Raw genomic sequence first — 20,495 nt, 5'->3', positions numbered from 1 at the left:
ATTTTTTTTTCTTTTACTTTTTCAGACAGATTCTCACTGTGCAGTTCAGGATGGTCTTGAATTTACTTTGTAGCCCAAGCTGGCCTGGAACATGCTACAATCCTCCTGCCTTAGCCTTCCAAGTGCTGGGATTACAGGCATGCACCACCATGCCCAGCTCCATAGGGCTCTCTTTTCCCAAGACCTTAGCCAGAAAGGTCAAACAACTCCCACCCCCATCAAATTTTCATGGGCACTGGCTGGGTTAGAGGAGGGGCAACTTTTGCCAGGATGCTGGGGCCAGGATAGATCACGAAAGCCTCCCTGGATTTACATGTGGTAGAAAGGGGCTGAGACACGCCTAGGGCTGGGAGATCAGAGGCCAGGTTCAAGGGGCACACAGGGGTTTCTAGCTGGGCAAGCAGGACCCAGGACTCTCTGTACAATGCACTGCCCAGCAAAACTGAGATTACTTAATCCCCCAACTTCAGTCCTTGCTGTGTCCCAGGCCTAAGACAGAGTCTCAGGAGAGCTGGCTGTAAGATCTGGTTGCTGGAACCACTCGTCTTCTGCTTCCTTCCGGTCAATGAGCTCGTACCACAAACCAAGCCTCTATAGAATAACAGCAGTAGCAGCCACTCAGGGCCACACTACTTTATCATTGCCATCTTAGAGATAAGGACAATTCCTGTCTTATAAATGGGGACCCTGAAGCTCAAGGGGCAGACACACTGACCATGCTCACAAAGCTGGTAGAGCTGGAAATGAAGGTGCCCTTGCCCGCTCCAGGGATGCTCATAACCACCATGTCATGCCACCACCTCAGCTTCACACCCAGCACTTGCATTGTGTTTCCATTCACAATGAATCTAGCCTTGAACTTGGCCTGTGGCTGCAGTTTTTCCAAGGCTGTAGTGCTGGTAACTGAGAGCTTCCCTGCACTCCTTGCCCTGGGTCTCCTGAAGCTAAATGCCAGTCAGCTACCTGCAGGACTTTCTCTAGTTGTCCTCACCACTGCTACCTTGGCTCAGGCCCTTTTCTTTTCCTACCTGGACCCTGGTACAGGCTTCAGATATGATCCCAGTGGCCCCCCCTCTAATCCTTCCTCCAACTGCAAGCAGGGTGATTTCATCCCCGCTCCACCTCCACTCCTGCTTACACCCCCAGCTGGCCACGGAGCCGATCCAAATTCCTTCGCAGGGCATCATGGAGCCCTGTTTGCCAGCCTGGCTGACCTCATCCCCCTCAGGCCCTCCCCTCATGCTTTGTTCCAGAGCCAAGTGGAATGAAACTGCTTGTCCTTAGACCTGTTTATAACATTCCTCTGCCAGGAATACTACTCCCACCTCTCTCCTGACCAACTTCTTACCTTTCAAATCTCAACTTCAACTTCACCTTTATGAATTTTTGCTAAGCATCTTCTTCCAAGTTTCCACCTTCATTTAAACGTGGCCAACCTGGGTTTCTCCTCAGAATCCCCTTAACCCTTACAGACATCTAATAAAGCACCTGGAATGCTATGTCACTCATGTTGTTTCTCTCCACCCTACCAAGGGGTCTTGAAAGCAAGGATTGTATCTGATTTCTTTATACATCCCTAGGGTTCTGCACAAAAGGCATATGCTCAGTATTTTCCCAAGTAGTGGACTGACTGACTGATACCTTCTATGTCCCTCTCCACAGGGAACGACCTCTTCCTGGTGGCTGTGCATGAGCTGGGCCACGCACTGGGACTGGAGCACTCCAATGATCCCAGTGCCATCATGGCACCCTTCTACCAGTACATGGAGACACACAACTTCAAGCTTCCCCAGGATGATCTCCAGGGCATCCAGAAGATCTATGGTGTGTGATGGGGAAGCGGGGCCACTGCTCCTTCCTCAGGGCTGGGTTGTAGCTGCCTTCCTGTCAAGAGTAGCTGTGGGGTGGAAGCCTTGACACCCATCAGCATTGCTGTTGTGTTTGTGACTATGTGCCAACCTTCACTAGGCTTCTACTGGCACACCTGAGAAACCTAGGGGAGGAGCTGGGAAGGACGAAGGTGAGGAGAGGCTGATCATTCTCTTTTCTCTACCTTCTCCCTTTCAGAGCCCCTCTCACCTCCTATGCTCCATCCTCTCCCTCTGCCGGGTGGTGCTTGGGCTCTCTCCTGGGTACCCCCACTAGCCAAGGATAGCCACACATATGCCTGAGTAATGATGTGATAGGTATCATAGCCAGAGAATTGATTCTTAAAAAGAAAAAAATGAGAATCGAGACTGCTATCTTGATAAGATATGAAAGGCCTTGCACCATGCCTCTCACCCAGGTCAGGCCACACTAGCCTGTGAAGCTCTTGTTCTAGTCGATCAGTACAAATGGGAAGACCCATTTATTTGAATAAATGCTCATCAACATAGCATAGGCCCAGGCACTAAAGCACAGAATCAGGGCTCCCTCTGGAGGAGGTGCTTCATTCAGAACCCTGGACCTCCACAGGAGAAGCAGCAGGGGCTGCTGGAGACGGCAAGTACGAGACAGTATTTCAAAGGCAGAATGGACACTCTCTGATGACTGATCAAATGTAGGGTGAGGGGAAGGAGAGGAGAGTCAAGGAATATACCAGCGGTTCTTGCTTTTGTAATGGAGGGCCAATGGAATTTACCTATCTGACTTAGGATCTTTAGTCTTCAGTATAATAGGCACCAGCCACAAATGACTATTGAAATTGAATTGCATATTATTTAAACTAAAGTTTCAGCTCCTTAGTCACATTAAGAACTAGTCATTTACTTTAAGCACCATAGCCACACATGCATGTGGCTGGAGGCTACTGCACTGGACACTGCAGACACAGGACATTTTCATCCTGTGGATCAGCCTATTGGACAGCTCTGATGTACTGGGTTTGTAAAGCCATGAGCAGGGATGAGCCACTCATAGTAGGGACTCTTAACCTGACCGCTCTTGGAATCACCTTGGGATTCAAACACAAAACACTGATATTTAGCTCTCATATCAGAGATTTGACTTGGTTGGTCTGGAGTGATTCCTGAGCGCCTAGAGTTTTAGAAGCTCCCCAGGAATTCCAAGTATGCAGTCCAACTTAACAGGCACCAATATAGTGATGAGAGAAAATTTTAAGATTGAAGAGAGGCGGATTACAGTGGTGCATTCCTAGCACTAGGGTGTATGTAATTCCAGCACTAGGAAAGCTGAGGCTGGAGGATCACTGAGTTCGTGGCCAACCTGGGCTTCATGGTGAAACCTTGTCTCAAAAACAAAACAAAAAAACGATTGAAGAGAAGAGGCCCTAGGACACTCCAACCTTTAGGGTAGGGTGAGACAGACCCCTCACCAAGGAGACTGAGAGGGAACAGTTCTAGAGGAGAAAGGAAAACCAAGAGAGTGTTGTGCTCTGGAAAGAGGACTGTGTTTATGACAAGTTTCTGGGATCTTGCTACTTAACACAGGGGCCTCAGACTAATAATATTATCATCACTTATGACCTCAAAGACAAGCAAGATCTCTAGCTTCACCCCAGGCCTCTGAGTCATAATTTGCACCTTATCCAGAACCCCAGCCAGGTGTAGTGGTGCATGCCTGCAATTCCAGCATTTGGGAGGCTGAGGCAGAAGGATCATTGGGAGTTCAGGCCAGCCTGAAATGCAGTGAGACCCGTCTCCAAAAAAAAAATCCCTATTCATATGCTCAAAGAAAGTTTGAATCACTGTCAGATTCTACAACATGGTGGTCGCTGGTGACCTTGGCAAATGGCTTGGGTGGGGAATAAGACAGAAAGTGTACTGGAGTGTGCTGAAAAGTGAAGGGGAGTGGGAAAGTGGGGCGAGCATAGAGAAGGAGGGCGTGGGTTGCTAACGATATGAAAGGACAGCTTCTTGCAGTGGAAGAGAAAGTACTAGATTTGGGGGTGGAAAGATGACCATCTCCATTTAGTGGCTGTTTTCATTTATTTTCTCAAAAACTGGGGGAGCTAAGTCAGGGAGAGGGGAAGGAGACTGGAGGGTGACAGACTTGACCCCGAGTTGCCTGGGTGATGACAAGGCAATGGCAAAGGGTGGTAAGGAACAGCTGGCCACTTCTCTGAGATGCAGCCCTCTCCCCAGGACCCCCAGCTGAGCCTCTGGAGCCCACGAGACCCCTCCCCACGCTCCCAGTCCGCAGGATCCACTCACCGTCTGAAAGGAAGCACGAACGCCAACCCAGGCCCCCTCGGCCCCCCCTGGGGGACCGGCCATCCGCACCAGGTGCCAAACCCAACATCTGTGATGGCAACTTCAACACGGTGGCCCTCTTCCGAGGCGAGATGTTTGTGTTTAAGGTAGGGCTGGCAGACTGGTGCCACCCAGATGGCTCCCATCCACTCCTCCTCCAACTACTGTGAAATAAGCTGCCCAGGTGCCTTGACAGACGCTGGCCAGTGGCCAGGATCCAGGGTCTCTTTCTAGTGCTGCTGGGTAAATTGTTTCCAAGAGACAAAGGGGGAAGACAGTGATGCCACACCTACCCAGGGGTTAGTGCTGGGGAAAATGCTGGCAATGGCTTCTGGTCTGTGACTTCCAGCAAGTCACTGCCTTTATCTGGACATGAATTTTTCATTTAAAACCTGGAATGTCATTCCTTTAACAAAGGATATGTGAAGAATAAATTTTGTGCTGGCCATGAAGATAGCAGGCTTGGGGGGAACTGGGTCAGCAGATCCTGCTGGGGCCTGAGAAACCACCATGAATCAGGTTATATCTTATCACCTGTCCTGTGCCTGTCACTTTAATCAAGGGCTGCCCGGATCATTTGTTGCAGCCTGCATCATCTGTTGGAGGCTGGGTCCTCAGAGCAGACTGAAAGTTTGGAATGAAGGGCTCTGATGAGGGAGTACCTTTGAGATCAACAACCATGGACAGGAGGAAGGACGCAGGACAGGGCAGAGGGAGAAGCTGAGTAGCAACATAAGCCTGTTGCAGAGCTGGCCACCCTACAGGACGCTCTGGGCCTAGACTAGCCCACTGGTCATTGTATAGTGGACGCCAAATGGCAGGAATTTCATACTCCTTGTTTCATTCTCTGAGAGAATCTCTTTGAAACTGAGGCCATTCCCAGAGGAGCCAACAACTGAAAACTGCTTGCTGCTACACACTCAGCCACTAGAGGAATAGCCTCACCAAAAGGGATCTGGGGAGAGTGTCCATCACACTGGGTGGCGAGGAGGGGCTGTCCCATTCCACTGTAGAGGTCTCTCCAGCAAGCTTCGAGTGCTGGACATCAGGTGATGTGGATCAGCCTCAGCCCTGCCTTTCACTGAATGGCTCTAGATATGTCACTTGGCCCGTTTTTAGACTCTGGACATCTCATATTGATTTAATAGAGTCATGAAAGTCAAAACAAGGTCAGAAAGCTGGACCTGGAGGTACCTGGCAAAACAGCTTAAAAAGCGTCCACTTTTGTACCATTTTTCATGACTCATGTTCTGTCTTCTGCAGTTTTCTTGTTTATTGTTGTTGTTTTTGTTTGTTTTGGGGGTACCAGAAATCAAAGTCAGGACATCACAGTTACCAGGCAGGCACTGCACTGCTGAGCTGCATCCCCAGCCCTGTTATGTTTTTGAATCCTCCCAAATGAACTGTTCGCCTGGCAAATCTGTATTTTTCTCATTCCCATTTCTGAAACTCGTCTTATCAGCCCGAGGCCTGGCTCTCTGATGCCCTCTTGTGGCAACTCAAGGGCCCGGCAGTCTCCTTTCCAGTTTTTCCACACCTCCCACACCAGGACTATCTGCTGTCCTATGATCCCTGAGACAATGAGAGCCATCAGGAGGCTTAAATGAAGCCTCACACAAACATTCTGTCCTCCTCTGAGAGTTGGAAGCAGCAGATGGACACACTCCATGAAGGACTGCAAGGCTGGGCCCAGGGGATGGTGTTGGGTTTGAGCCTGAGCCCAGGGCTGAGATCACTGGGTTCAGAGGCAGTGCCTGCCATGTCTCTTTCTCCTCTTTTTCCCAGGATCGCTGGTTCTGGCGCCTGCGCAATAACCGGGTGCAGGAAGGCTACCCCATGCAGATTGAACAGTTCTGGAAGGGCCTGCCTGCCCGCATAGATGCAGCCTATGAAAGAGCTGATGGAAGATTTGTCTTCTTCAAAGGTAACACAGCTTGTGCCATGAGGCCTGGAGCATTTCCTTGCCCCTTTTGAGACCCTGCTTTTCCCATCGAAACTGGAAGGGGTGCTGTGGGCATGCAGTCGGGAAGTGACTGGTGAAAGGATGTACTTATGAAGGTTGCAGGGTGACAGATTTCACTCACATGAAGTAAAGGGTGGGACAGTCAATGGAAGACTACTCAACACTCAAGGGAAGGCTGTTCCCTAAGTTCTGGAAAAGCCCAGAAGGAGGAGGTCGCATATGGAGGTCAAGGAGAGGAGAGGGAGCTAACAGGCCCACCATGTTAGCAGGGTCCAGCGCTGTGCCAGGTTGCCAGGTTATTTCATGCTGATTATCTTGATATAGCCAGGCCCAAGAGGGGTAAGCTACAGACAGTAAAAGATGAGGAGAGTAGAGGATGGAATGACATAGGTAAGGCAGTGGTGGAGTGTGCAGAGGCAAATCCTGAAAAGCCTGGGTTGCCAGGTGGACTATGATCTGGACCCATTAGGCTGACACTGGAAATCCACTGCATGTTTCTGAACAGCACAGAGCCATGGGATAGGTGGTGATACAGTAGCACAAAGGTGGGGAGGTTGTTTTGGAGGCAACTGCTGGATTCAAGGAGAGCACTATCCTGAAGCCCAAACCAGAAAAGAGCTGTGCAGTCAGAGGACAGGGGACAGCTGTGAGGATACTTAAAAGAACTTGTGAGTGGCCAAATACTAAGATAGGAATGAAGCACTGGTCAAAACTGATGCCAGGCTGGATATAGTGGCACTTGCCTATAATCCCAGCAACTCCAGAGGCTGAGACAAGAGGACCACAAATCCGAACCCAGTTTCATCAACTTTGCAAGACAAAATAAAATAATAAAAAGGGGGTGGGGATATGACTCAGTGGTGGAACAGCCTAGTATGCAGGAGGTCCTGGGTTTAAGCTCCAGCACCACAGACAAAATAAAAAGGGCTGGGGATGCAGCTCTGTGGTAGGGTGTGTGCCTAGCATGAGTGTGGTAGTGGTGGTGGCGGTGTGCTAGATCGTTTTCTTTGGGACCCAAGGAGGCAGAGAGGTGATGAGAAGGAAGTTCCTCTGTGGTTCAGGTGAGTTCTGGGAAGCCTACTTGGAGCTGCCAGGGCCACTGGCTATCAGTGTCTGGACACCAGTAACAGGTTGGGGGCAGGAGGTAGTGTGTGACATCACAGGAATGGCTAAGATCATCACAGAGGAAAGTCAAGAGGTGGCTTACTGCCAGGACCTGTGATTGGCTTCTAGCTTCTGGCTTCTTGCCCCCAAGATCTGCCAGAGCCAACGGGCTAAGGGGGCTGACACTCTGGCTTTATGAATAAAGATGGGCCAGTGACTCTAGCCACAACCACTGGCACTGAATGGCTATGGAAAACTGACTCTGGGCTCTTCTTGTCCACAGGTGACAAGTACTGGGTGTTTAAGGAGGTGACAGTAGAACCCGGGTACCCCCATAGCCTGGGGGAGCTGGGCAGCTGCTTGCCCCGCGAAGGCATCGACACAGCTCTGCGCTGGGAGCCCGTGGGCAAGACCTACTTTTTCAAAGGCGAGCGGTACTGGCGCTACAGCGAGGAGCGGCGGGCCACAGATCCTGGCTATCCCAAGCCCATCACTGTGTGGAAGGGCATCCCACAAGCTCCCCAAGGGGCCTTCATCAGCAAGGAAGGGTGTACGTAAGGGGCTGGACCCTGGCAGGGGTAGGGGATGATTTTTTTTTTTTTTTGTCTTTTTCCTTTTTTATTGGTACCGGGGATCAAACTCACGACTGCCTGCTTGCAAGGCAGGTGCTTATGCTGCTGAGCTAAATCCCCAGCCCCTTCCCGAGGTTTTTTTTTTTTTTTTTTTGTCTTTTAGGGGATGATTTTATGTGTTTCTCAGGGCCCTGAACACATTGTCAGATATCCAAGTTTGAGAAACACCAGCTGGTAGCAGGAAATTGCCCGCTGTGACCGTGTTCACACAGTACATTAACTTGCTTACCAGCTAGCTGGTCACAAGTTTCATCTATAGAAATGACTCACAGCTGAGAGATTTTCCTAAGAATTCCTTCCTTCAGATAGCATTTCTCACTGGTCTTTAGATGTCATTTAAGGGTCCCTCAGGTAGTCAAGTCTGAAAAACAGTGAAGGACAGGAACGATCCAGACGTGCCCTTACATAGGGTTTGAGGGCAGGGAGCTGGAGAGAGAAGCTTCTGAGTCTTATCTATAAAATGGGGATAATAATGGCATTTTAAAATAATGACTTTAAAAGGATTAATTACACACAGCATTTAGCATAATGCCTTCCACACGGTCTACAGTATATAAGTTTTAGCTGCTACCATCATCTTGTTGCTGTGTTTCAGTTGAAAGGTAGGATTTGTCCCATGAAACCAGTTTGCATAGGAGAGGCTGGGAATATAGCATCGAACAAGACTTGCATAGCTCTCAGTCTAGTGGCAGAATACAAGTAAGGTGGCAACAAAAGCTAGCAGGGAAATAAACTCTGTGAGACAGCAACTAGGCAGAAGACACCATACTAGAGGCCATGGTGAGGAAGGGCTCTCTGGGGAGGCATCACCATTTCAAAAGCCAGGAATAACACAGGCGGAGCTGCTATTTGTTGACTGTCTTGTATGCCAGATGCTTTACACACGTGGTCCCCCTTTCTGGAAAGCCTCAGAAACAGGTGACATCAAGGATCTTCACCAATGAAAGTCCCAGCCAGGGTGGAGAGCTAGCCAATGATGAGTGTCTGAGTGAGTTGCTCTGCTGTCTGTGGACTGGCTGAGCTGCTGCTAGGACTGTTGCTGGGTTCCAGGGAGTGACTAGCAGAGCTTTCCAGCCCGCTCACCCACTTGTTTCCTTCCAGCCTTTCCTGAGAAGGGTCCCAAAGACCCAATCTGTGTTGTGAAGTGATACGTGGGTAGCAAAAAAAAAAAAAAAAAAAAAAAAAAAATCCATGATTTGCAGAGGTATTATCTGCTGTCAAAAGGAGAAATCCTGCTCTGTGCCCGTTGGCCCAGGCAGGAAATAGTGCTGTCCAACCCTTAAAATGGGGCATGGCCTGACATGGGAGCCTGTGGGCACAATGTGATAGAGCTGCATCTGCCCTGAGAATGGTCCTTTCTTGCTAGGAACTGTGTCTCGATTCATCTTCAGCTCTCAGTGGTTTCACAGCAGTTTTGAGCTAATGGGTGGGTGGCTCCAGGACCTCAGGGTCCCTTTTTACAGCTGTGTGTTTATTCTGCAATCCAACCAAGCACTGTACTCACCCCACCTCCAAGATTCCAACAGGCGGCTCCCTGCACCCTCCCTCCTGCACACGGCCACAGTACCCTGTGCCTCACACTGGCCCTGGGTGGGTGCTGAGACATGTCTGAGAGTGGTGATGTGGACCTTATTTCTGCAGATTACACCTACTTCTACAAGGGCCGGGACTACTGGAAGTTTGACAACCAGAAACTGAGCGTGGAGCCAGGGTACCCACGCAACATCTTGCGAGACTGGATGGGCTGCAACCAGAAGGAGGTAGAACGGCGTAAGGAGCGGCGGTTGCCCCAGGATGATGTGGATATCATGGTGACCATCAATGACGTGCCAGGCTCTGTAAATGCTGTGGCCGTGGTTATCCCCTGCATCCTATCCCTCTGCATCCTGGTGCTGGTCTATACCATCTTCCAGTTCAAGAACAAAGCAGGCCCTCAGCCTGTCACCTACTATAAGCGGCCAGTCCAGGAGTGGGTATGAGCAGCCCAGAGCCCTCTCTGTCCACTCGGTCTGGCCAGCCAGGCCCTTCCTCACCAGGGTCTGAGGGGCAGCTCTGGCCACTGCCCACGGGGGCCAGCAGGGCCTTAGGCCAGGATCATACAGCCGAAGTGGTAGGTGTGTTGGTCTAGGCTGAGGGCAGGGAACAGTGAGGGCTGGGCCCCAGCAGGGCATCTGGCACCCAGGTGCCAGTCTTCTATCCTGGGAAAAATACTCTCTACATAAGAGAATATACTAAGCCACACCAGGAGGCAGGGGCTATGCCAGGAGTCCCTGTGGTCACTGAATCCTGTGGTATCTATGATACCACAGCTCCAGTCCTGGCTGGGACCCAGCACTCTCCATGGGAAGCCAGCACTAGCTCTCATCCCCCATCTGGGAGATGCTACCAGACCCAGTCCCCTTCTGCCAACACCTGCTGGTCAGATGTCCCCCTATCCACACCATCCCTCCTGTCCTGTCCTCCAAGGCTACAGGATCCCTGCTGCCAACAGTGGACAACAAGCCTGGGGTCTCCCTGCTGGCCACAGCAGGTCCCTCAAGAAACCTGCTGTACTTATCAGGTCTCCTCTGAGACCCAGGATTTAGGGTCACATGCTGCAGGCAGGGCTGTGGCCCAGCTGGATCTGTCAAAGACTCAGCTGTCACGTCGTGAATATTTTAATGTCTTGTCACTACTGTTTAAAGTCCCATTTTGCAAAGGCTGCTTGAGGTATTAAGTGAGTTAGCAATGACTGTCTTGGTGATGAGGCCAGTATGGTGGACCTCTCCTAGATGGTAAGGACCAAGGTGCTCCTAAGGCCACACTAGCCATCTAACACTAGTTGTGGCCCTGCTTAAGAGCTGGGGCAAGAGTTGACCCCATTCTGGAGGCCAATCCAAGTTTGTGAGTGCCCTCCAATGCCCCATTAAGCTGGTCCCCAGCCCTGCTCTTGCCTATTACTTGTGGAGTAGTCAGGTAAAGCAGAATGGCTTCAGGGGCACAACTGTCATGGCCTTGGAGTAAAGGGCCCAGAGCAGTCTTCATATCCACACCCCCAGCTACCCTGAGGCATCTCAGTCTCAGCCTGGAAGCAATGTTATGCCATGAGCTTAGCCCTGGCAACCCAGCTCACTGGCCCCTTTCTGTACTGCTCTTAGGAAAAGGGCATCTCCAACTGGTAGCAGCTCCAAGCCTAGAGGCCTCCCTTTCTCGGGCCAATTGTTCACTTCTGCCAGGAGTTCACAGGGCTCAGCTTTCATTGCTTCAGCTCAGCAGACAGTAGCTTGTCATTAAGGAGCTCTAGGGAAGACCAAGGGTTGCAGGGACATTCACTGGCTCTCCACCAAAAAGCAGTGTCGAACAGTCTTTTGGGTGCTGGCAGGGTCTCAGATGCCATTCCTGCCCACTGAGCCCACATGGGCCTTGCTCCCACCCTGTGGCCTCTGGGCTTTGGGTTGACTTACCCTGTAGCACAAACAGAGACTCTTGCTACCCTGTGAACTGTCCTAAGTTAAATCTATGGTGCCAGAGGCACCTATGTGGGTCCACTGTGTACCCTGTCATCATCATCTTGTTTTTTCTTTTTTGGCCAAGGGCAGGCTCCCTGGGGCAGGCTGGGAACAACTGCGGAGATATTAGTGATTCATAGGTTTGTACAGTGTTTTATACTTTGCAAAGCACTTTATTAGCTCACACCTGTCCAACTCATATGAAAATCATGTAGGCCCTGGGAGGTTGAGGGCTACACTCATCATTCCCTCAGATGAAGCGTGGAGAGGTTCTGTTACTTGCCAGGGCCATCCACAGGGTTGGCTGGGTCTTGTGTCTCCATCTGTGGACCCCTGTGAGGTCTGAGCTCTATCTATCTCTTCCTGGCTTCCCTTCCCCAACCCCTACCTGGCCCTTCTCCACTCCTCAGGTTGGTGCTCTCACTTCCTGAAAGCTCTAGGCTCCCACCTCCCAGGCTCCTATTGGCTCCTGGTACTACAAGGCCAGCTGAGAAAGAGCAGACAGTGGAGGCAGGCAGCCAGACTGCAGATGTGAGGCATGCCAGGCCAGGCCCAGAGAGGGCTCAGCCTGGAGGCTTCCATTCTTGGATTCTCCTGCTTCTGGTCATGTTCATCACCCCAGGACAGGGCAGTCAGACAGAGGGACAAAGCACTGGTGGCCTGAGAGCCCAGCTTTCCCTCAGCCTGGGGGATATCACAGCATTTCAGTGTCGGTCACATTTTAAACTGATCAGCCTTTGTATAATGTTTTTTAAATCATTTCTAAATAAAACAGAAAGACAGAGCGTGTCAATTTTCTGGGGCTTGGGGAAAAGATTAGCTTCTAAGAAGTGGCCTTACAAAGCTTCAGGGTCTCTGTGGCATTTCAGAACTGCCCCAAACATAGTCTGCTAGATTAGCGATCAGACATCCTCCCTTTCCAAAAACGGTGGGGACAAACTCCCTTATGAAGAGTCTGGGTCCTTGTTTTCAGCTGGTTAGTCTCCTGCAGATACCACTTTAGTATGCACTGTAACGCTGCAAATATCAGTGGTTCAATAAAAGAATTGATAATGCAAAAAAAAAAATACAGGAAATCTCACAGGCAAATATTTTTCTGAGCTCAGAACACACAATGCCATAACCTGGGTCGCAGGAAGGGGCTCAGTTCTAGCAATAAGGGTCCGACAGGCCGGGAGGTCAGCAGCCATAGGGTCTTACCACAAGGCCTGGCCTGGTTCTGGTTCAGGGAAGGCTGCCCTCAAGAGAGGACTGGGGTTGAACACGGTCAGAGCTGGCTTTGGTTGCTGGCCTGGCCGATCTCTTCGGGTTCTCTGCCTGTCTGCGAGGTTCGGGAAGAGACACGGGTTTGCAGGAAGAGGCTGACCAGCCCAACGATGCAAGGACGGAGAGGCAGCTCGGCAGTCTCCCAAGTGGCAGTGTCAGTGTCAGTACCAGGAAGTGCAGGCGATGAGGAAGCGCACGTCGTCCAGTGGCCCCCAAGGGTCGGGATCAGGCTCCTGCCCAGGCTGGGGCTGGTCAGGAGGGGCTGGTTCCGAGGGATCTGGCTGCGCCGGTTCGGGGGTACCCGGACTGCCACTCAACTGAGCGCCCATGGTCTGCGTAACAAGGTCGTCAGGTTCGCGCCGCCAGCACCTGCTCACAGCTTCCCGTACATCCAACTACAACCTCTCCTCACGCAGCTAGGACGAGCAGCCGAACCCCACCACTCAGCAGGAACTGGCGCTGCCTAGCGGTCCCTGCGTAGCAACGTCACGACGTACTCACGTCATCGACCTCCTCCAGGGTGGAAACAGCTCAGCGCCGGGTGGGGCCACAAGCACAGCACTCGGCCCCGCCCCTACGGCCGAGGCTCCGCCTTATCCAGCCTGCAGCTTGCTCAACAGCTTCGACCTGCCAAAGGCTTCCCCTGCGCTTAGCTACCTAGGCAAGGGGCTTGGGGGCAAGGGCAGCCACCTCCATCCAACATAGGTCAAAAAGGACAGGCGCATTTCGAGGTGGGATGTAAAAGGTGGACCACGTCTCTCATGGAGAGCACAGATGATCAAAACAAGATCAGTGGAATCTGTGAGAACAGAGGGGAGTGCTTCTTTTTTTTTTGATTTTTTTTTTTTTTAATCAGTACCAGGGATCAAACTCGTGACTGCCTGCTTCCAAGGCAGGAGCTTATGCCTCTGAGCTAAATCCCCAGCCCCAGGGTAATGCTTCTTTTGGGCAGGGATGAAGCCTCCTATGGATGACAGAGAAGGCTGTGTGTATGTCTCTCTCTGACAGCCTTCCCAAAGTCCTTAACAATGGGAGAGGGTATGGCACAGCTGACACCCACAAACAGCACATTCAGAGTGGCCAGAGGCAGGCGCCCTTTAATGGGGTACCCCAGAACAGCAGAGTCCTCATTCAGGAGCCAGAGCACTGACAGCCAGAATGACAGGAGGGTTTTTCAGGAACAACAGATTCAGAAGATGGCACTGGTGCAGGGCTGGGCATCCAGCCACTCAGTTTCACTGATCCCTCTGCCACACCTTCCTGGCAGCAGCAAGTACAGGCTAGATAAGGCATGGGGGAAGGAGCCAAGGTCCAGAGGCAGGAGCCTGGGTGCACCATGGAAGGTGACTCAGGTGAGGCTGCAGAGAGAAGGAGGAGCACAGTCAGGAGCCGCCTCACGGGGCACACCTCACCCCACCCTGGAACTTTGTTCTAGCTCGCCCTGAAGAGCCACTCATGGACCCAGCTGAACCCACCCGGATTCTAGGTTGAGTGTATACTAGGTTACTCAGTCTAGTTTGGAGTTCTCAGTGTTTAAAACACCAAGGATTTCTTTCCCACTCAGGTTGGTCTATCATGTTGAATTATACTGATCATAAACTATAACCTAAGAATATTACAGAAGGGAGCAAGGAACTCAGTCAGAAGAAATGATCTGCTTAGACTACAAGTCACCCAAATATATGGCTCCTTTTCCAGAATTCACCTTTATTGGTGCTACTACACACAAGGATCACAAGCATTAGGCTGAAACACAGATCTTCTGTGTAAGGATTAATTGAAAAACATTCCTATTGGAATTAATAATCCTGGTTGATGATTAGTGACAGTTTCTACAGTTTTACTATTAAATGTAGCACTTGCTGGACTTTTTTGATATGTGTCAACTATTACATCACTAAAATTTATCCTCAGGTTACTAAGCAATCCATTGTTGTTTAATCAAATAAATAACTGTGTCAATACTGTCTGCTGTACAATCGTCCAAAGGACAGGAAATTTAGTTTACTTATCACTGTGTTACTACTGCCTTTCATATAAAGTTATTGAAAAACACTTTTCAGACTAGAGATGTAGCTTACTGGTATCACACTTGCCACGTAGACAGTAGGCCCTGGGTACCATCCCCTGTGCCAGAGGAAAAAACAAAAACAGAAAACCCGATACCCAATCAGAATCACCCAACGTAACTTATTTTTTAAAAAAGCATAAGAGATGGGCCCCAACCCAGACACACAGGATCAGAATCTGAGGGCTGACACCAGCAGGTTTATAAATAAGAATCCCAAAATAGATGAAACCCCAAACTGCAGGACTTCCTGAGCAGAGGATAGTTCAGCGGCACAGCATCTGCTGATAAGCACATGGTCCTGAGTTTGATTCCCAGAACCAAAAAAACTCCCCAGAAACCAAAAACAACACCTTCCTCAAAGGGCATTCAAAGTCCTGGGCACTCTGGGAATACTACCTTTCTCCTTCACACAATTCATATTTTCCCGTCTAGGTATCTGCCTGTCTCCCTATGGTCAAGTACCTACTCATTTCCAGAAGGAAGACTAAATGATTCATCCCTTAGAAAACTTACATTATCCCAGAAGGTCTTCCACCAGGGTTCCCAAGGACAATTAGGGTACAGTAAATTCCCAATATATGAACATCTGAGTTGCAAACTTTTACAGATACAAATCGACCTCTCATGATGAACATTTGTAGATGTAAATAAATTACAGAAGTAGCTCACTTAACGTTAATCCTGTACCACCATTTTAAAATAACTATAAAGTAAAAATGGTTTATTTACAGTATTTTTGTGTTTGGTATTTTTATGCTTTGAATTGTGTATGTGTCAAACGTGTGTAAGATTCACTGTCAGACTCACAAATGAATCCAACTTTCAAACATTCTTCTAGAACAGAACCCATTTATAAATCAGGGACTTACTATACTTTTAATTTTCCTTGAAGAAAGCTAAAAGTTGTATGTGGTTATTACATCATTTTTCCCTGGGCCATGGCCCATGGAGCACTGCCTATAAGGATCAAAGCTATCGGAGAAACAAATGAAAGACAAAGGAAGGAAAGGGAACAGGGTTGGCACTTGTTACTTGGTTGGCACTTGCTCTGTCTCGAGTTTTAGCTTCTTAGAAGAGTAGCAGTGACCCCAGGGCACTCGTGCAACAGCCAGTTGTTTGTTATCACTGAAAATTCTAAAAGGTTCGCCATGATTTCTCGAGAGTCTCTGCTCAGGACTAGACAGGTACAACTAAAGTCCTCATAGGAGTATGTGAGAGAAGGTGGAACTACCAACCACCTGCTCTTCGAAAAAGATTCTAAATCTAACACCTTTGAATCTCCAGGGTAAGGATCCTGTCTTTGTTTTTGTAACCCACAAATAACTAGACTCTGAGTCTGAGGCAAGCTCCACCCCAATTTGTTCAAGAACTCCTTAGGTATCAGAAGTCTCCCCAATGTTTTCCTTGTTTAGTTTTTGAGACAAGGCCTTGCTATGCAGCTCAGGCTAGCCTTGAAGTAACTGTGTAGTCCAGACTGGCTTCGAACTGGCAGTGATACTTCTGCCTCAGCCTTCCATGTGCTGGGACTACAGGTGTGTGCCAGCTTCCTCAGCATTTTGGAGTACCTTCTAAACTTCCCTAGCCAACAGCATCTGTCTTCTGTCTCAGGTCTTGGGCAATGGTTGAGATAGCAACACACGTGCAAATACAAACTGCAAAACACAGTCAGTGATCAAATAAAAAGGACCAGCAGAAAGTTCTGCCTTGAGAGCTGAATCCTTAAAGGTAAGGCTCAAGAAATGTTTGCTGGCTGTGTCCTATGATTGCTCAGTATCTGCAGATGCACGCTTACCTTTGAAGACCACATACCAGGAGGAACATAACTTAGCTCCCATGCTACGAGGAATCTAGTTCCGTACTCTCAAAGGAAAAGTAAGCCCACACCCTAACCCACATACCTGTCGATGAGAGAATCCCGCATGCGGGTGGCGATAGTGCTAGGCTGGGCTTCATTCAGCTTGAAGACGCTTTCCACCACTGACAGCTCTGTGCTGGTTGTGTCCAGCCCACAGAAGGCACACCAGTCGTTCACCACCATCCCCGCAGCGATCACTTCACTGCCTCGGTTCACAGTGCCCGCCTGCCAAAATTGGGCCTGGCATGGGGCACAGCACAACACAGCGGCCAAAGTCTCTGCCCACCCCAATGAGGTCTCTTCCCAAAGCCTGTGCCCAGAACCTGGACCCTGATCCCAAACTACGGTGGGTGAGGACCTAGATTCCAGAATCTGGGCAAAGGCATCTGAGGCACAAGAGACAGGGGCCAGGGTGTAGGAAGACTTACCACAAGGGGGACCTGGAGAAGAGAAGACAGCTCATCCTGATCTTCGATTGAAGTCTTGGGATGCACCAGCCCGCCCTGATTGCTGAAGACACAGTAGCTTCCCACTAGCACCTGTTCAGCCACTGTCTGTCTGAAGACTTCCACCTTGAGCACATCAGCCAGGATTTCTTCTGTCTCCTGTCAGTCAAAGAGTCCGCTGCTCAGGGCTCAAGACAGGTAGGCCAAGAAACTGGCGCCCTTCACGCCGGAACCTGGGGCCCCTCATTTCTCTACTATATAGCTGCACGTGGAAACCTCACTTGGGCAAAGGGTACGTTACAGCTTAGCACAGAGTCTAGGCCAGCTCTCAAGCCTGAGACCCATGCATACCCTGAACACGGGCTGGCCTCCATGTCACCCTCTCCCGCTAACACACCCTCCAGTTCAACCGTCAGTCATCCGTCTCGGCCTATACTTGGTCTCTCCCCCCAAATCTCCTAACCCTGAAGAATTAATGGTCTCCTAGCTTCCTACACTGACCATACCACTGAGGCCTGTTCTTACTGACAGCCTGCTATACACAGAAACCACAGAGATGAGGCTAATTTCTGCCTATGGGGTAAAAATGGTAGCTAATTGCAGCTGATGCTGGTCCTGTGGCTCCTGGCCAAGTCAGGCTACCTCACCCTGTCCAGGTCTGGATGGACCAAGGCCACGTAGTCATTGCAGGTGGTAACGTTGCCCAGAGCTGAGAGCCGCTCCTCCACCCGCCGGATCTGCACTGAGTCTGGGAGGCAGTTGCGAATGTGCTGCAGCTCCTGGTCAGTGGTGTTGTTGGGCAGCAGGAGCCCGTGCCTGTTCCCTGGGGAGACCCAAATGGGAGGGTGGGGAGAACACAGACCATGAATAAGGACATGTTTCTGGGACCTCAGGGATCAAGATACAGCCAGCCGCGCCCAGGCCAATGAGCTTCTCCAGGATGGCTTTAGTTTCAGACCCCAGCCCTCTGGTCCACTGATCCATACATCACACAAGAGTACCAAGCCCCGTGGGCATGCCCAAGATGGCAGGAATCTATCTGAATAAGCCTTACTCATTTCCCATCAACAAGAGAGAAAAAGACTAGTGGAAATGACCTTGGGCATGAGTTGTATATTTTTCCACTTACGCTGGGGATTTAGCTCATCAGCATAAGCATCTGCCTGGCAAGCATTAGGTTTTAAATTCAATCCCTGGTACAAAAAAAAAACAAAAACAAACCTACGTGTAGCTATTGCTATATACTTACAAGAGTAGCTAAAACTTAAATTGCATGTGAATATCAAATGCTGTCAAAATGTGGACCAAATGAAACTCATACACTGATAGAATGAACTGGTCAATCACTTTAGATAATCTTGTAGTATTATCTACTACACCAGTCACTTTAAATTTTGACTCTGCCTAACTTTTATACTATAGAATGGAGAATACCTATGTAGACTAATTTGTAGATATTATAGATCCAAGAGAGAGATACCTATATGTTCATATTTATACAGTGGCACACTACTGCTAAAAGACCAGCTAAGAACCAACAGAATGAAGTCCACTCTGAAATATCCACCAACTATACCTACCATACTGCAGCAAAAAGGAGCAAAATTCAATTACCTTATGAAAACTATGGCTAAAATTCTGTGTATCCTTTTTAAGGACACCACTCTGAACTTAAGAGTTGCTCTCTTATAATACAATAAAGGCTAGGTGAAATTCATCTTTGCTCTTTGAATTTACTTCAAATCCAATGAGGATGGTTAGAGATTAGGGTGTTTTTCTGTTGATTCTGTGATCAAAGTGTTTGAAGTGAATCAAAGAATAGAAATCAAGTATGTTAAGATTTTTCAAATTAAAAGTAAAAAAATAAGACTCCTGTGACCTCAATCTGCAGAACTAAGAAATAAGGATAGGCAGTAACAGGACAGAAAGCCACCTTAAAGCAAGGAGGAATGGAAACAGTGAACAATACTAAGAGATGAGAGAGCAGAAATGCCACTAAAAACATGGAAAAGGGGTCTAAGGATTTAAATGTAGAATAAGATAACCCAGACTCTGGGCATATAATTTCGCAGAGGCAGAACTGGATGCTCAGAACCAGGAAGGAGCTTGTTGATAGTGGTGGTAAAGATAAAATTAAAATCCTCCACATTAGGAGTGGTACTTTGTGAGTCACCTAGATTCTCTAACCTCCTTTCATCATGAGTTACATTAACACACTAATTCCTACTTCTTGAGAACCAAAATAAAAGTACTTCTTTTTTCTTCTTTTTATATTTTTGTGGTGCTCCTACAAAATGACCCAGGGGATAGTATATACTAGGGAAGCCTCTAATTCTGACTGACCCTACCCTTTGCACATTTAGACGGTGTCTCCCTAAGAAACATGTGCTGGGAACCAGCTCTTCATCCTTCTGCCCCATATTCTAAGTAAATAGCTGGGATACAGATGTGCTATACTGAACCTATGCTATTTATTCTGGCTATCATTTGTATCTATTATTCTCAACTTATCTTTGGCAGAGCTTGTCACTGTTCTGTTTACACTCAAACTGGGTCCCACTCAGTGCTGAGGGCCACCATACTCCAAGGATATAACGAACGAAGACTTTGAAACTCCTAGGTCACTCCGAATTCTCTCCAGCGATATGACTAATAATTCATGGTGCTTGGAGACTCTACTCTCGCAAGGCGCCCTCCACATGCCTTACCCACACACATGCGCCCGATGATGCGGCAGCCGGCGATGGACGCGTGCACCACGGGGATGGTATCGGCGAGCTCGCCCTCGAACACGCTGCAGGGACACAGACTCGGAGGTCACCAGCCCGGACACACTCAGCCGGAGCTCCCCACTCCCGAAACCCTCCCGCTCCGCTGCACCTGTAGAAGTTCTCGGATCCCCCGATGGCCACCAGGCAGTAGGTGTTGGTGAGTTTGGCAAAGCAACCGATCTCACAGTTGTTCTCGAAAGACGCTCGCACCGCCATGAGGGAGGCCTGGAGGGTCCCCCGCCGCGAGTTCAGCTCCACGGACCAGATACCAGAAGTCCTACGTCTCGGGGGACCCCTCCCCTCAGGATCGTCGCGAACCTGCCCTTCTAAGAAGTCAGATTTCGGGCCCCGCCCACTGAGCCCGTCGAACTCGGACCCAAGTCGTCAGGCTCCTCTTTCCCACCAGGGCCCCGAAGCTGACCCCAACGGTCTCCCTTCACACCAGCTCACCTGGCTACACAGAAATCCACACTCCACTACCCCCCTCGCAAACAGCTCTCCGTTTCCGCCCCGGCCCTAAGAGACTTCCGGGAGAAGCCTGCGCCCCAGCCACGGATGCGGCCCCTCTAGCTCCTCCCAGGGGGAGGACTCTATGGCTGCAAAAGCTCTGCGCCGCGCCCCGCCTGGCCTCGCTCCCCGCAAGCTCGCCTGCGCTCATTGGCTCGTTCGTTCGTGCTCCCTGGAGCTTTTTGGGAGGTTCAGGTGA

General features: G+C 49.7%; 3 protein-coding genes across 4 annotated transcripts in view; 1 reads left to right on the top strand and 2 right to left on the bottom strand.

Annotated features, from left to right (window-relative positions):
- Positions 1-12,162, top strand: part of Mmp24 (matrix metallopeptidase 24) — a 45,426-nt gene extending 33,264 nt beyond the window's left edge. The window contains exons 5-9 of the mRNA XM_063248462.1: positions 1,663-1,824; positions 4,086-4,300; positions 5,979-6,117; positions 7,544-7,810; positions 9,534-12,162. Coding sequence (XP_063104532.1) covers positions 1,663-1,824; positions 4,086-4,300; positions 5,979-6,117; positions 7,544-7,810; positions 9,534-9,871 — 1,121 coding nt within the window. The 3' untranslated portion in view covers positions 9,872-12,162. The remainder of the gene's footprint in view (positions 1-1,662; positions 1,825-4,085; positions 4,301-5,978; positions 6,118-7,543; positions 7,811-9,533) is intronic.
- Mmp24os (MMP24 opposite strand) lies at positions 11,533-13,523 on the bottom strand. Its single transcript, XM_063248464.1, has one exon. It carries the CDS (start codon positions 12,973-12,975, stop codon positions 12,808-12,810), a length of 168 nt encoding a protein of 55 aa, XP_063104534.1. The 5' UTR covers positions 12,976-13,523; the 3' UTR covers positions 11,533-12,807.
- A 193-nt stretch (positions 13,524-13,716) lies between these two features.
- Eif6 (eukaryotic translation initiation factor 6) lies at positions 13,717-20,326 on the bottom strand. Of its 2 annotated transcripts, XM_003467737.5 has the most exons (7): positions 19,899-20,326; positions 19,727-19,812; positions 17,666-17,841; positions 17,001-17,177; positions 16,616-16,797; positions 14,728-14,773; positions 13,717-14,004 (listed from the first exon to the last, which is right to left on the bottom strand). In XM_003467737.5, the coding sequence occupies exons 1-7, from the start codon at positions 20,003-20,005 to the stop codon at positions 13,927-13,929; spliced, it is 852 nt and encodes a 283-aa protein (XP_003467785.2). In that variant the 5' UTR covers positions 20,006-20,326; the 3' UTR covers positions 13,717-13,926. The 2 variants fall into 2 exon arrangements, with proteins under 2 accessions (XP_003467785.2, XP_005002786.1); XM_005002729.4 differs by lacking the exon at positions 14,728-14,773 and having other exon boundaries at positions 19,899-20,317.
- Positions 20,327-20,495: the final 169 nt, after the last annotated feature.

Source organism: Cavia porcellus, unplaced genomic scaffold (genome assembly GCF_034190915.1).
Source record: "Cavia porcellus strain 051 isolate PalLab524CR breed Dunkin Hartley unplaced genomic scaffold, mCavPor4.1 scaffold_5, whole genome shotgun sequence".
Lineage (NCBI taxonomy): Eukaryota > Metazoa > Chordata > Mammalia > Rodentia > Caviidae > Cavia > Cavia porcellus.
This window is presented reverse-complemented; position numbering and strand designations above follow the sequence as displayed.

Bases quoted from the DNA above. Each gene is read 5' to 3' on its own strand.
- Eif6 (XM_003467737.5), bottom strand. From the start codon at position 20,005: ATGGCGGTGCGAGCGTCTTTCGAGAACAACTGTGAGATCGGTTGCTTT. The intron at 17,842-19,726 runs GTAAGGCATGTG...GGGTCTCCCCAG, and splicing joins CATCGGGCGCATGTGTGTGG to GGAACAGGCACGGGCTCCTG. The intron at 14,774-16,615 runs GTATGTGGGTTA...CCTCTGGCACAG, and splicing joins CGGGATTCTCTCATCGACAG to GGGATGGTACCCAGGGCCTA.
- Mmp24os (XM_063248464.1), bottom strand. From the start codon at position 12,975: ATGGGCGCTCAGTTGAGTGGCAGTCCGGGTACCCCCGAACCGGCGCAG.